The sequence below is a fragment of the Mustela nigripes genome, chromosome 12 (genome assembly GCF_022355385.1).
Source record: "Mustela nigripes isolate SB6536 chromosome 12, MUSNIG.SB6536, whole genome shotgun sequence".
NCBI classification, from domain to species: Eukaryota; Metazoa; Chordata; class Mammalia; order Carnivora; family Mustelidae; genus Mustela; species Mustela nigripes.
In genome coordinates this window covers 73,596,238-73,612,413 of record NC_081568.1, presented here as the reverse complement: position 1 = coordinate 73,612,413, position 16,176 = coordinate 73,596,238, and the positions used below count along the sequence as shown (strand labels likewise).

The following is a 16,176-nucleotide window of genomic DNA, read 5'->3' as shown; positions in this document are numbered from 1 at the left end:
GTGACATTTCTCCTCCAAAGATACACAGCCCTGTTTGCTGAGGCCTGGGACTCCTCAACCCCGATGTCCCCAAGCACCGGCTTGGGGCGCCTGATTCCATCCTCCTGAGGCTGCAGGGACAGGACGGTAGAGATCAGTATTCTAGTCACTATAGATAGATTTTCTGTTCTTCTCCCAGAGGGGACAAATGCCGTGTTCCTGATTCTTAAAGACCTCCTGGTCCGTCCTGCCCCACAGACACAGAGCAGGAAAGATTCAGCCTGAGGTGAAGCATAAGGGACCTCTTCAGGAAGACAGAACTGACATCCTGAGGCAGGAGCACAGGTGTGTGAGCAGGAACCACAGGGACTGTCCCTCCACATGCAGCCCAGGTGTGTGTCACCCGCAGGGTCACAGGGCAGGGGCCCGCAGAACAGTGAAGAGACCCAAGGTGTGCCAAGCCCGAGGGTGCTGCCGGTCACCCTTGGTGCCCACCACAGGGTCAGAGAGGAAGAGAGGGACTTAAAGGTGAGAACGGGACCCAGGAAGCCCCCAGAACCCTGGCATGAGGCAAGAGAAGGCAGAGCCATACACGCTGCCACACGAGCAGATGAGAATGACAACCCTGGCCGTGGCCATGTGCAGGGACTCCCCGGGGCTCTCTGGAGGCCACCCCCACAAAGAAGAGGCCAGAACTGATGTGTAGGAGGCAGGATCTACATGACACTTCAGGGCTGCAGAGAAAAATGAATAGAGAACCTTGGCTTACCTGCCAAGCCTTGGAGTCTCCTCCAACATCCAGGGGTAGAAACCTCCATCGGCACAGAGCAGAGGAGCAGGGGTCTGGGGAAGCTCCCCAAGTCCCACTGCAGGCCTTCTAGCCCAGGACCTGGCAGGGCCAGTGCACCAAGAACAAGGGAGGACCAAGGCCAGGCACAGCCACTGTCCTGCACTATAAAGTGTTCGGGGGACCTCCTAAGAAAGAAAGAAAAATAAGTTTTCCATGAATTAACACATCAGCGTCACGAAGGAAACATGCCTCCTGGTTCTCCAGCTCTTGCTTATTCCCGGCTCACGTCCACACTGGCTTGGTCAGGTGACCAGCGTGAGCCAGGGGGTCATCAGCAAGCCTGGCGCCAGAAGATGCTTGATAGGCACGTGGTCCCTGGGTCTTGTCTTCTAGGAAGCCGAGGCTGTGTCCCGAAGGAAGCGAGGCTACTGAACATTTGAGGCCATGCAGGGAGGAACCTGGGAGCACGGGAAGCCTCTAGAATGTTGCAGACTCGCCCAGCTCCTAGCTGAGGGCAGCCACGGGAGCCTGTGGGAGAAGAGCCACCCAGCAGAAGCTTGTCAACCACAGAATCGTGGGAGGAAATGTTTGGGGGTGGTATATGACCCAAGCTGTAGAGTCACAGAGGGACTGAAGGGTGGTCCAGGAACTTGGCACATGCAGTGCAGCCTGAACACAGGAGAGGACTCTCCTCCATTCGCCCCAGGAGTGGGACGAGTGCCTTAGCCATGCGACTCCGCTGGTGTTTATCAAGCCAGAGGCAGTGTTCCCAGGGACCTAGGCCAGCTTGGCTTTGTCCAGAGAGAAACCCCGTCTCTATGCACGAACAGAAACCCCCAAAACAGGGGCACCAGCATGGCTCAGTCCCGTAAGCATCTGCCTTGGGCTCAGGTCATGATCTCAGCGTCCTGGGATCAAGCCCCTGTCCGGCTCTCTGCTCAGCAGGGAGTCTGCTTCTCTCTCTCCTTCTGTCTCTCCCCCTTCTCCTGCTCTCTCTCAAATAAATAAAATCTTAGAGGGGGGAAATGAAAGAAAGCCCCAAAGCACCACTGGCCTCTTGGGGGAAGGATGCTGCCGGTGGACGCAGCCATCGCCTCAGCACGTGCGTGGCTGGGCATGGAGCACGGAAAGGAGGCTGCGGACTCCGGTGCCCTGGCAGGCTGCGGTCTCACCGGAGAGAAAGGTGGCGAGCCCAGCAACAGTTAAGTGGATTGGCGAGGTTTTAATAAGACCAGTGGACAGCGTGGAGGTGATGTCACAAAGACGTCAGTGAATCACTGCCCCCACGGATAATGAGAACACGCCCGTAGGTCCCCAAGCTTACAGGTGCAAGAGCGCTTTCGTGTCCCTGACCTCTTTGAGTTGAAACAACAACCCAGCGAAGCGAGCAGAGCAGCATTCATTACCAGTTTTGCAAAGAAAGAATTTAAGTAGCACTGGGGGCGGGGGGGTGTCCAGTAGAACCCCCATGAACCAGAAGTTCAAGCCCTGGGCCCGAGTCCCTTGAACAGGCTGAGGCCCATGTGGGTGTGGTGAACACAGCTGAATGGGAAGACCGCCCTCCGGATGGATGCCGGTGTGGGAGCACTACCGTGGAAGGCAGCCTGCCAAGGATTTCTCACTGTTATCCTAGTACCTCCTGCCCGGGAGGGCACTTGTCCTCCTGCCCTGGGACGTTCAGTAATAATGCAGATCTACAGACTGGGACTGGGGCCACGGAATCGGTATTTAAGTAGCTCCCAGGTGACTCCCGTAATCAACCATATTTGAACACTCTTGCCCCAGAGGTCCCTTGGCTACATGGTAGGGTTATCAGGTTACTTGACTGGTAAGAGCGGAAATGGGACTGGGGCTCCATGATCCAGGGGTCAAGCTAACTCTCTGGTCTTCACCCAGGAGGTGGGACTGTCCCACTTTGGGAAGGCTCTCTAAGATCCAGGCACGCATGGAAGATGGAGGGTGAAGCACTGGAGAAGAAAACGGTGGGAAAGTAATTCAGTCCCGCTCTATCCTGTACTGCGTATCCACTAGTAAACAACCATCATTGTGAAGCAGATCCCAGTAAAGGGGCAGGAAACACGAACACGGGTCTGGGTTAATAATGTTCTCTAGAACATTGTCTCCTGTTTCCTGGAGGTGAGGCAATGTCATTCTTACACCGGACCATGGGCTCGGTCCCTGCCCACTCCATCCTGGGGTCTCAGGACTCACTGGAAGTCAGAGAGCAGAGCCATCAGGCGGACAGCCTGCCGGCGTGGGACAGCATGCTTCCTGGACATCCTGGCCTTAGACCTCCTGTGGGGGCCCGCCCATCCCCCATGTGGACAGGTTCTGGCGATGGAGACAGAGATGCAGGAGGAAAGCTCCCAGCAGGCTGAGCAAGTGGGCATGGGCATCCTCTCCTCTTGCCATCACGACCAGGGTCCTCGTATTTGGGACCCCCCTCTTACTTCTGTCACCCATTCCTTCTCTTCGGGATGGAACCGCAGCCACTTTGGATCTGTATGAGGAGGGCGTGTGCTCTTTAAGTGCGCTCCTAGCCAGAGCTAGAATTTGCTCCTTAATGATCACAGTGGTTCCTGCTCAGCTCACCAAGGCCCCTCCCGCCCCTGTTCTAATCTTGCCCTGGCCTTCTCAGGTGGGGACTCCAGAAAGGGGTCCGGCAGGTCTGCCATCTTTTCCCTTTCTTTCCGAATGGCCTTAACACACCCCAAGGTGGGTCTTGTCTTCCTCATGATTCAGACTGAGGCTCTGCTCAGGGGCTCAGAGGGGCCAGAGAAGCAGACTCCCAGAAAGGACACAATTTGGGGCACTTGGACAGTGGAAAGGCGCAGCCTACTCATTTTCCAGCTCAAGCAGAGCCCAGCCAGGACCCTTCTGCCTGTGGAGGAGGAGACATTCTCCCTGAAGCCAAAAATGGCTAGTGTCTCTCCCCTCCGGCTGTCTTCTTCAGTGGGTGCAGAAAGGATGGAAAAGTGTCTCTGGTGACATCATTGTCCATGTCATTGTGAATCTGAGCTTTGGAGGCCAGGAATCCCGGCAGGAGCCACTCCTTTCCTCTCTCTGGGGCCCAACCCCACCTCCAGCCTGCCCCTGTAGGGCTGGGGAGAAGGGGGGCCTCTGAGGGGCTCAGGGAAGCATGCCAGATGAGGAGCCCAGAGAGGGGCAGAGAAATAAGAAAGCAAATTACTTTTGCTGTTTTATGTTGTTTTTTAAAAAATATTATTCTCATTATAAAAGTAAATGGTAGTCACTAGAGTAATTTGCAAACACCTCAGCGCTCAGAAGCAAATGAAAATTGTCTTTAATCCCACTGCACAGAGATCCCTCCTGGGGGTATCTGTGGTTTTCTTGGCATATTTATTTCAATGTAAATCCACAAACTCAAGTAACTCAAGGATAGTGTCATTATTTTTCCATTAGCCAGTCTCCGTGAGGAGCGCCCCTACTACTCCCCTGCCCGCACCCACACTCCTGGTACTATGCTAAATTCTGCGGGCTGCCAGTGGTCTTCCCTCTCTCTGCTGGCGTCCACCAAGCACCTGCCATCCTATCTGCTTCCTAGAGGTCAGTCCTGGAGGGTGCTGTTGCCTGGGTCCCAATTCCCAACCAAAAGACACCCACCGACACCTCCCCTCCACTTGCATGCTTGGAGCTCTGGCTCAGAGGCTCTTCTTGATTCCAAAGCATTTCAGAGCTGCAGGAAGCTAGTTGTGGCCCTTCACACTTGCATGGGTGGGCTTGCAGGAATCACTCTTGTCTTCTCACACCCGGTCCGGCTGGCAGAACCACCCGTCTTCCCGAGGCTCCTGCCTGCATGGGGCTCTACGCAAGACTGGTATTGATTATCTCCCACACCCTGATCCCTAGAACTATCCATGTTTCTGCCAGCACTCTCATGGCAGAGCGATCTCCTTGCATCCCAGGCCACGTCCCACATCACTCTGCCCTGAGAGCAGGAAGGTCTCCTGGAATGTCAGGGATGGGAAGATTTGCCCCGACACAGGACACAGGGCTATCACAGACCCTGCTGAGTGGGGAGGACACAACAAGCTAACACCAGCCCCGCCAAGGAGACAGCACTAATGCCCCAAAAGTGCTGTATGGGTCAGGCACAGCCCTGCCCTTACTCAGGATGCCTTGTTCCACTCCTTACACCCAGACTTTGGAGACTCCAAAGCCAGTCATCTGATTCTTGTGTGAATCAGTCCTGCATGGCTGTCCCTTCCCAGAAGGAGTTAATGTGGGGCTTTACGACTGTTGTCTGTCTGTAAGGAAGCATCATGGGTACCCGGAGATGCCTGTATCTCTCGGTATCTCTCTCTCTCTCTCTCTCTCTCTCTCACACACACACACACACACACACACACATGTGCACTCCCAGCTTCAAGGCTGGATTTGAATCTTTGGGTCTGGGGCCAGAAGGTAAATTTAAAAAGCTCTCTCAGGTGGGCCTGCAGGGGGTGGGGGAGAAGAGGTACCAAGAGGAGAAACTGAGAGCCAGTCCCTGGAGCACCCCTGCCCCACAGCCCTCAGCTCCCTTTGGGGCGGGGGCCTTCCTTGCCTAGGTGGGCGAATTCAGGGCCCAGCTGGGCGATGGTGGAGGTCCTGTCTCAGAATGCTCCCGACACCCCCCTAAGCCTCTCCTTTCTCCCCCTATTTGGTTCCAGCTGAGATGCTGAGAAAATCCTCACAACACCATTTCCGGGGGAGCAGCATCTTCAAGGCTTTCATAGAGAAGGACCAAACAATTCGAGTCATTCAGCCCACTTCTCCTACCCAGCAGAGCGAGCCCACGGACAGCCTCCTGCAGGGGGCGGGTGGCGCGCAGTCCCTTCCCCAGTAGTGACAGGCGGTGGGGCCCACGCATGCCTCCCTAGAGGACACCTTCCAGGATGGAAACGCCCGAAATTCAGACCTGAAAACCCACCACAGTAGAAGAGCGGGTCGGATTTCTGTGGCCTCAGCACAAAATGGCAATGCGAATGTAGTTTCCAAGTTAGGTTTTAAAATGCCACTTAAAGGCCAATTTCAGTTCTCTCACTTAAAACTTTTTTTTTAAATAATCACATTTCCTCATGAATCAGGCCGTGGGCATATCTGTCCTTCCTTCCCTGTCAGGAACTGCCAGAGCAAAAAGGATATTTTCTCAGATTTTTATTTTCTCTCCCTAACCAGTTTGCCACTTCTTTGGCTGGGAGGCCTTCCCTGCTCCTACCCCACATCCGTGGCCCCTCTGGATGCACCAGGACCCAGCTGCTCCCCTGTGGGGGCAGACTCACCCCCAGGAGCAGAGTTGCTGTAATGACCATGGCGAGGGAAGAGAGAGCCATTCCCTAGACACTGGCCAAGGGGCAGTTTGGGAGCAGGGGTGGCTGGCTGTAGAGAGGACCCTACCCAAAATTAAAATGATCAGGACACCTAACATTTCTGTAGGAAAAAACCAAGTTGTTTAAAACAAACCAATCTTGGGGGAAAAAAAGAAAACATAATTCCAAACCCTGAAGGTACAGGATCCCAAATTTAATAAATTTGGATTTTTCTCGCTCCTTCTCCTCAAGGATGGAAACCCTTCCCTCTATTTTAAGTGTAGGTGGGGGGAGGGGCATGACAATTTAATGTTGTTGGAAGGCTGTCTCTCCTAACCCACCTTCCTGTTAACTTAGAAAAGCGACTTGAGGATTTGTGCCCACGAAGACAGGGTCTGCGGAAAGCCCAGGCCAGCTGCCAGGGTCGGGGTTTGCAGGCTTAGCCTGGTCTTTGGGGAGGGAGGTGAGTAGGGAAGGGCCAGGACTAATCCCCTAAGATGGAAGTCGGGCTTCTAACTGTCCACCCAGGACTGGGCTCAGGAGGGAAATTTGGAGGTAGATCTCCAGCCTGTGCCTGCTGCAGCTCCCTGACCTGGCCCAGCTCCCCAAACCCAGACTGCTCAGTATAGAGGCAGCTAAGAGAAGGATGCAGTGATGGCAGGAGCTGGTGACACCCTCTCTCGCTGGTAGGACCCCAGTCACAGAGCTTCCCCAATCCTCCCCATGGGTCAGGCTGCAGGCCACCTGGGCCATTCCCTGTTACTCCCCCAGCCCCACAGGTATAGGTCCAGCCACACCTGAACCCTCGGAATGCTGAGCCCAATGGCCCTTCCCAGTCCTTCCTTCAGGGCCAGCCCTCCACCTCTTCTAGTTCCCATACCCCAGACATCAGGCAGCCCTGACCCAGTTGGAAGCAGAAGCAGTCCCTGTCTGTCTGTTCTTGGGAATGCTCAGCCTCACGGATCTCCAACAACAAGCATGGAAACACCCCTTCCCACTGCCTCAAAACATGCTGGGGCCTGCGTCTCACTTATCAAGGCTTCAAAGGTATTGCCTCTACTGGCCAGGCCTTCATCTGAGCGCTAAAGGACTCTAGGTAGAAACAGTAATAGAGGCTGATAAACAGGACTGTTCTAGAAGGACCCACAAGGCCGAAGGGAGGAACCTAATGTGAGCCCAGATGCTGACGTCACACGTTCCGACCTTTCGGCCATCGGTGTCATGCCACATTTCCCAGCAGGGGATGGGAGAAGAGGAGAATTCTAAGCTGCTACTACTTGTGTCCAGGATGGCCTGCATTTCCTTCTTTACCCTTGTCTCCATTTTCCAGATAATGGCCAAATACTATTCTTAAAACCAGCGTAAAAAGAAGAGGAAATGAGTTTTACTTTAAGAAGGTGGATGGGAGCCACTGGAAATCGTTGACTCAGGCAGTGACCTGAAGATGATCTGGGCTCATGCTGGCCAGGGAGCATACCCAGGAAGGATGGAGGGGGGTTGACTGCAAGGTCAACCAAGCTTGAGCTTCTGGGTCTCAGCTCATGCTGCCCTGGTCCGGCATTTTTGTATAATTTGCAAAGGTAAGGCATTTTATTGGGTGAAACTACTGTCTTCCCCCCAGGAAGGTCATTCGCAGGAACATGCCAGCACCCGCTCTCTGGGCTCCCTGGTTCCAGGACACGGAGGTACAGGGTCAGGGGTGGGGGACGCCCTGCTGAGGTGTTCCTGAACCCCTGGTAGCAGGCAATGTGGCTACTTGGAAGGGAACTGAGGAAGCATGAGGCATCAGAAGCCTGTCTGGACTGTTCTCCCATGTTTTGGATCTTTTGTCAGCTTTTTAAAATCTGTAATTTAGGGACGCCTGGGTGGCTCAGTTGGTTAAGCAGCTGCCTTCAGCTCAGGTCATGATCCCAGCGTCCTGGGATCGAGTCCCACATCGGGCTCCTTGCTCAGCAGGGAGCCTGCTTCTCCCTCTGCCTCTGCCTATCATTCTGTCTGCCTGTGCTTGCTCTCTCCCCCTCCCTCTCTCTGATAAATAAATAAAATCTTTAAAAAAGATAATCTGTAATTTATTTTGATTCTGTTCTCTTTCTAGACAAATACTCCCTGGAAAACCTCATCTTGTAGTGTTATTCTCCAAGAGGGCCCCTAGGATGCACAAGGGTCGCACCAAACCTCGCTCTCCCCCAGAGGGACGAGGAAGGGCAGGGGGCTGCTGTAACGTCAGAGTCTGGCAGTGGGGCTCTGCCCCTGGGGCAGAAGAAGTCGGGATGGAGGACATGCCAACAGGGAGAACAGAGAGAACACCCAGACACAACACACAGCCCAGGGCCACAGACATAAGGCACTGGCCATTGCGGGGCGGGGAGGGGGGGTTGGGCGCGGGTGACCCTGGGCTCTGACCTTGGCCCACACTCATCTACTAAAACCCAAGGGTCTGACTCTCAGCCTTCTCAGCCTTGGGAGACACTGAACGTGAGGCATGCAGTCTAGAACAGCTGTCAACACAGGGACGCCGCCTGGGTCACACCAACCCAGGAAAGAGGAAGGGTAAGCCCTGGAGCCAAGACTAACAGAGGAGGCTTCTGAGGAGAGGTGAGTCTTGCTGGGACTCACAAAGCCCTGGCACCGCCCCTGCCTCCAGGCCCCCACAGCTCTCTGCAAAAGGCCTCCAGCCCAGCCTAGGCTGTGGAAAAGGGACCCCACTCTTGGCCACCCACCAAGCCCGACCTGCCCGTGGCCGCACACATCGTGCCTGGCAGGTGACGCCTGGCCTGGCCAAGGCAGTTTGAGCTGGAGGGCTCTCCCTGTATCCGGAAGCCCTCCTGCCTGCCTCTCCTCCTGTGCCTTTAGTCTTTAGTTCACAGGCATTTCCGCCAGTTCATCTCTGGCTTGTGCTTTGTGGTGGACCTGAACTGACACAGAGCCCAGCTGGGTTTTGTTTCATGCCATAAGCAGAATAATTAAAGGAGATTAGAAGCCAAGAATTCTTGCATCGTGGGATTCAGTGATGCTTCACGCTTTACCAGTAGGCTCTCTGAGATTTGACTGCATCTCACCTGAAAGTATACTCAGTCCTAGGAAATACAGACCTAGGAGAGAATCTTCCCGAATGAGTTCTTGTGCCCTGGCATCACCACCAAGTTCCAGACCTTCAGGTGAAGGAGTTCTCCCACAGTGCTGCACTTGGGACAGGTTAGAGGGGAGGTAGGGGGGCTCCAGACCGTCTGCCTCACTTTGCTTCCTGTCTCTACTTCTGGGCCTGAGACACCCCCCCCCCCCGGTCTCCCCACTGCCTGATCTCTCCCCAAGTGTAACCTCATGAGCCAGCCCCCCCACCCTTGGAAATACAAGGGCAAGACCAGAGGACCCAACCAGACTCCCAGGTGCCCTGAGCCTGACTACTGACTCCCAACACTAGCCCTGTGCCAAGACTTGCTGTTCCTTTTGGCACATGTTGGCTCTGTCCCAGCTTTGGCCTCTTTCCCATTCTTGGCCAGAATGATGGCCTAATCCTTAGTATTAGGCGACCCCTCTCATGACTCCACACCACCCACAATGGTTGGGTCCAGGCAGCAGGGGGAGTGCAAGCTTCACCATCAGGCAAACCTCTGTCCTTTCCAGAAAAGGCTCGGTCATCCAGCTCAGGGGGTGGCAACCGCTCCCATCATTCTCAGCAGCCTTGAGAGTTTTGTGTCTCTAGAGCCTGCTTAGCTAGGGACTCAGAGAGGCAACTGAGGTCACATGTTGTTGGAAGCAAAGAGAAGTCTCGCTAAGCAGTGAGACTTTGTCCAAAAACTGATACATGCAGGGTCATCCCTGACTCTCTCACCAGAGTCAGAGCCACCCACCACCTGCAGACCACGTGTACGTGCGCCTGCTTCCAGGTGTCTCCAGACCCAGCCTCTGCCAGGCCCGTGAGTCTTGTCACTGACTCTCTCCATCCCACCCTCTGATCCAGCAAGAGAAGCCGCAGGCCCGTGGCATCAGAGGACAGAGGGGGAGACACCCTTTCTGGGAGAAGGGTGCCCCGGAGCATTCTCGTTACTGCCGGCCTCCCCCTCGCACCTCATCCTTTCCCCAAGTACCCCGCATCAGGGACCACACTGCAGTCCCTCCCATGATCTGCCTGACCACCCCCCAAGCCCACAGATGCCTGTTTCCCTCTTGGAAAAACACTGCATTTCAGAGCCGGGCTTAGCCTACTTGCCGTTTAGTTCTTAAAAAATGGTCATTCTAAAATTCAACCTTAAGCCACCAGCCACTAGTGGCTGCTGAAACCATCTGTAAAAACAAACAAACAGACAACAACAAAAACAACAACCAACCACTAAACCACTGCCAGGGACCATGGTTAAAATGAAGAGGTCAGCAAGCCAGGGCAGCAACGGCATTCACAGAGGAGCCGGCCGCAGCAATCACAGCACACAACACACACGGAAAACCACTCCAGGGGCGGCGAACCCCCAGACCGCAACATTTCACCCTTGACCTGTCCCCGGCCTCCGGGAGCGGTTTAATAATAATTCCCCTTGCTTGCAGGAGAAACAGAAATAGCTTTACCCAGCTCCACAGGCCGCGCACAGCACAATTTATGGAATCCTGGGGCTCTAATGCTCCTAGTCTCCCCAGTTTCCATTAAGCAGCTGCCAAATGGCCTGAGTGTGGCAGGAGAGGCCCCCTCGCCTGGCCTACCTTCCCCTCCACAGACAGGCCGGGGGAGGGAGCAGGGCACGTGGCTCAGCAACCACGTAATGGGGAAGAGGGCGCTCTGGGGTCCCGGCCCTGTGACCCCTGTCTGTCAAAGCCAACTCAGAGCCCCTTTAGAATCTTTTCCAAGACTTAAGTGTACGAGTACACAAAGCTCCCTTAATGGAAGGTCGCTCTGGCTTGTGTAACAAGCTGTGTAAACTTCATCTCTGCATTCACTCAGCACTGGCCTTGTTTACTTTCCTCCCCGGGGACGTTTCGGGAACGTGACTGCCCTCCCAGAGCTCCGAACATCTTTCAGAAAAGAAACAGTGCCCTCCCCACTTTGAGACCAAAAGACCCCCAAAAAAGGGCAAGATACCTTCTCCAACTTAACCACAATGCCAGGCGGACAGCCCACACGCCATTTGCTGAGCTCCTCGTGAAAAGCAGCAGCTGGAGACCGAGTGGGCAAGTACAGGCTGCACAACCTTGGTTCCCTTGCATCGTGACCCAGCCGTGTGGGCCTTGGCAAGTGACATCACTTCGAGAGGCCGCAGCTTCCTCCTTGGGGAAAGGGAGGACACAGCAGGGCCTATCTCCCAGGCCCCTTTGAGGAGAAAGACCATGTGCTGAGGCTCAGGCTGGAGCTTGGCCCAGGGGAAGAGACCCGTGAGTGGCAGCTATCTGCGCTGTTCTGTCCCTGGAGGTGGTCATGGTCGTGGTGAAGGGCATGGCCTCTGGAGCCTTGGCTGCCTAAGTTGCAGCCTCAGCTCCGCCTCTCCCAGGCTCTAAGCCCTTGCGTGGGTCACTCTGACACGGAAGAGCTCCAACGGCAGGGGAGGAATGAGAGTGCCGCAGACCCCAGGCTTAGAGAATTCCCCTCCCCTGTTCATGAGCAAGGGCACTAATGGGACCCTGTGTCCCCACCAAAACCTTTGCAGACTCCCCTGCTCTGTGCCTACTTCCTGGATGTTTCCAGAGCACGACAAGAAATCACTTACCATAATCCCTCATTTTATAGCCCAAGGGGCTGGAGCTCGCCCCAGACTGCATGGAGGACCTCCCAGCTGAGTTGTCCCGGCTTCCCGCCATCACCTAGGGTCTTGTCTCATCCCATGGGTCAGTCAGAGATGAAGAAGGGCGAGCAGGGCCATGTTATTCCCCACACTGAGCAAAGAGGAAATCCCAGGCAAAATCCCAAACCCAGCTACTCAAGCACTACCTTTCGAGCCTCACCAAGAGCCAGGGAACCAAAACAGCAAGGGCTTCACCTGGACAACATCTCTTCCAATCATTCCACGTGCTGACCCTCCCTCAGACTCCAGATGTCCCTGAGGAAGCCTGCTCTGATTTCACATCCTGGCCCCTGGGATCCTGCTGGCTGAGAAAAATGCTGTCCAAAATAGGCCAGGCCTTCAGGGAAAGGGACCACCTCCCCCCATTCGAGCAGCAGCCCCTCCGTCCACCCCTCCCCACCCCTGGCCATGGCTAGCACATCTCTCTTGTGTGCTGGCTGTTGGCTTAAGCATCAGCCAGGCCTCGGCACCCAGCAACCTATGCCCCAGGAGCACCTCGGGCAGCTCGCCAGAACCAAGGTGGGGAGATGAGCTGGCCATCCTGTCAGGTCCTGCTGTCCACACCACCCACACACAGCCATGTTCTTCCCAGGGAGGCCCCCCTCAGCCCATCTGTGTGACCAAGAGGAGAGACCCACTGAGGGCCTACAGAGCCAGAGGCCTCACTTGGCAAGCAGTCGAACACTGTGGAGAGTCAGGCCTTGGACCCTGACTTCAAAGTCTGGCAAAGGGGTTGCAGAGGTGTTTCTCCCAGGCTGAGATGGGGTCTGTGGGAAGGAGCTCTGACTAGGATCGGTCTTCCCACCCTGGTTGTTCATGTTAGCCTTGTGGCCAAGTGTGGTGAGGGCAAGGGGAAGAACTAGCTTATATATCTCCCCCTGTTCACACAGCCAGGGCTCACCCAACCCTCCCCATGCGCTGCACCCCAGGATGGGATGAGAGACACAGCTACGAACGTGGCTGACCTGTGGGGATCTCCGGCAAGTGACCGGGCAACAGAACTGAGACAACAGTGAGGGGTGAGGTATCTAGGGTGCAAAGTGGAAGGAGGTACGTTCAGCACTGCTTACACATGTGCAGGACCTCAAAGGTAAGGGCCTCCATGGTTTCCTGCCCTGAGCTTCTCAGCTGCCACCTCCCCAGCTGGGGCCAGTCAGACAATGATGGGTGGTCAGTGCTTCTGGAGAGGTGCAGGGGCTATAGCAGACTAGGCAGCAGTTCCTAGTCTCGTTGTGGGAGCTTCCACAGTTTCTCCAGCGAAGGGAGGAATGCAGACCAAGAGAACCCCTTAGCTCCATTGACGGCTCACCCATGTTCTGGTCAACTAGCCTTTGTCAGGGCTGGCAAGGTCAGGCGGGCCATCACAACCCTTACACCCTCCTTCTGCTCCCTGTGCCAGAGAGGACCAGGCAAGGGGAGCTGAGCAAGAGAGCTCACAGAGTGGGGGAGCACATGGGCCCTCAAGGCACAGCTACAGAAGGGCCTGGGCCCAGGGCACTGTCCCAGCTTGTCCAGGAGCGCCTCTGCCACTGGCCCAGCCTCCTCTGGAGGCCATGCGCCCTGCCTGCACTACCCAGCAGCCAGTGGGGCTCCTCGGCAACGGGGCTCCACCGGGAGGAAGACTATCAAGGAGAGGAATGGAAGCAGGTGTCCACGTCAGACTGAGCCTTGCCTCTGAGTCGGTCTGCTGTCCACTACTGTCTGTTTTGCCTGTGTCTCTGATCATAGGTCTGTAACCATTTCTTTGTCCGTCAGTCTTCTGTGACCCTGTTCTTCCTCCCTCCCACTCTCTCTGTGTCTCTCTGGCCCTAAGTGATGTGAGGCCAGGCCAGGGCAGTCGCAGCGTGTCCACTCTCGCCCCATTGGTTGGCAGCCGCTCCCTGGGGGCAGCAGCTGTCAGTCCCGCCCCCCCGCCCCCCCGCCGGGGACCTGAGCGCGCTCCGAGCTGCCTCTGAGCGCAGTCTCCTGCTCAAGACAGGAGCGCAGCAGGAAAAGAGAGCTCGCCGCACACTAGGCATCTGAACAGGGACTCGAGGCTGCAGGACTGCCCGCTCCGAGACGCAGTGGCCGCGGCGGCGCCGAAGAACTCCCGGCCGCCCGCCCTCGGTGAACCTGGCGTCCGGGCGCTGAGCAGGCACCCGAACTGCGGCCGCACTCGCCGGGCACCTCTCGCCGCCGCTGCAGCTAGGGAAGCCCCGAGCCCGGAACTGACCGGGGCGGGGGGCCGGAGCCCAGAGAGTGGCTCCAAATCCGCGAGCCGGGTGACTGGCAGCGCGGGGGGCGACGGCAAGACCCAGGGAAAGACCGAGGGTTAAGCGCGCGGGGCCGTCCAGCTCCGAGCCCCGGGGCCCGCCGCCCCGCAGGGACGGCAGCTGAGCACGGGGACGAGGGAGCGACGCGGCCCGGGTTGACCCGAAGGCACCTGCTCCCGGTCAGGTGCGCGCAGCAGGGCGGGAGGGGTGCGCCATGGGGGCGCCCGGCGGCGCTGGTCGGCGCGACACCCAGTGAGGCGGTCCGGCCGGGGTCGGCGGCCCCGCGGGCCATGTACGGAGACGCGTTCAACGCCACGGCCGGCCCCGAGGCGGCTGGAGGCGGCGCGCTGGCCCTGGCAGCCACGGTCAAGGCAGAGGGCGCTTTGCCGCTGGAGCTGGCCACAGCGCGCGGCATGCGGGACGGCGCGGCCACAAAGCCCGACCTGCCCACCTACCTGCTGCTCTTCTTCCTGCTGCTGCTGTCCGTGGCGCTCGTCGTCCTCTTCATCGGCTGCCAGCTGCGCCACTCGGCCTTCGCCGCCCTGCCCCACGACCGTTCGCTGCGCGACGCCCGCGCTCCCTGGAAGTCGCGGCCGGTGTAGCGGCGGGGGGAGCCAGGGCCGCCAGACGCAGTGTCCCAGTCTCACCGCCGGCCGCCGGGAGGAGCCTGGCCGCGCGAGCCCGACGCCGGGGTCGCTGGCCCCTGGGAACGCCGCGCCCTGACCCAAAGACCTTTTACGACCTCGAGCGGCCACCCGGGCGTAAAGGGAGTCGGAGGCGCTCGCAGGCTGCGCGGGGGAGCGATTCTACCGGCCGCAGTCACCACGGTTCCCATCCCCTGGCGGAGTCTTGCTTCCCCGCTCCCCGCTCCACCACTGGACAGCGGGTCTAGCAGGGGTGCCTTCCTGAAAAACAGAGAGCCAGCCGGGACGCCAAGCCTTCTCCGCCCCCCGCCGCCTCCTTTGCTTTGGACAAGGAAGGGGCAGGCACGGCTCGGCTAGCGCGCAACTAGGCAGCAGCCGCCTCTCCGGACTCCCTGGCCCCGTGGCTGTCTTCCCGTGGCTGTGACTGCCTCTTCCTCGCTTGGGAACCTAGAATCTGAGCGTGAACTCAGCCGAACTAGGAAATGATCCCTTTGGGGGGCTGTATCCCCCGGGGGAAACGAGGGGATGCCGAGTTTCAGTAGGTCCCGCCTGGGTCCAAGGGCTCCATTTTCTCGGTGGGCACGGGCGGAGGGGAAGCTGGTCTAGAGGCAGCGGGTCGCACCTGCGGCACCCTGTGGTCGGGGATCCGCGTCCCGCACTCTCCAATAAAACCTCACGGAATTCGACCCAGTGCTCAGAACGCTTTGGTCTTTGGTTGCGCCACTATGGAAAGGGGGATTAGGGCCGGGCTAGCGACACTCAAGGGCAATCAATCTGCCTCCTACTTCAACGTGACTCAGGTCAGTTTTAATGATACTTCCTCCTCCCCAGCTTTTCCCCAGCCTCAGCCAGTTCGTTGTTCTGGGAAGTGTTGTTCAAAGACGAACTGCTGCCTCATCTGCTAAAAAGAATTCCCTGTGAAGGCTCCATGGAGACCTTCCTACAGACACTTCCTTCCACTTGGTCCTCTCCTTTGCTCTCAGAGACTCTTGGGCCTGAACCCTCCCAAGAGTCAGTTCCGGACCAGACCCATCTGGCTATGGAAGCATCTGAGGGTCCAGGCATGGGATCAGCGGCTCAGCACTTCTTCCCGAAGTTGGCAGAAGCCAGGTCTGGGGAGCACAGAGGAAGAAAGCAGAGCATGAATAAAGCCAGCTATGAGGGGATGATTATAGAGAATCTGAGAGGGAATAAATAGATTTGTGATAACCTTGACCATTTCCCAAGTTAACCTAACTCTAGCGACTGTACTTTACAGGGGTTTAAAATAGTTTCAGGAGTTACCTGGCTCAGCAGGGCACTAGAGCTCAGAGAATGTGTGACTAAAAAAAGATCTGGTAGATTATCTAATTTAGTAGTGCCCAACCATCTGTGGGGTCACTGGGGTTTTGAGAATCTGAAGAATGCTAGGATGTTGCATCAGGCAAAAGGCAG

At 56.9% G+C, this 16,176-nt stretch overlaps 1 protein-coding gene across 1 annotated transcript; it reads left to right on the top strand.

Moving 5' to 3' along the window:
• Nucleotides 1–13,760: 13,760 nt before the first annotated feature.
• On the top strand, nt 13,761–15,439 carry SMIM32 (small integral membrane protein 32). Its single transcript, XM_059416601.1, has one exon. It carries the CDS (start codon nt 14,389–14,391, stop codon nt 14,698–14,700), a length of 312 nt encoding a protein of 103 aa, XP_059272584.1. The 5' UTR covers nt 13,761–14,388; the 3' UTR covers nt 14,701–15,439.
• The last annotated feature ends 737 nt before the right edge of the window (nt 15,440–16,176 follow it).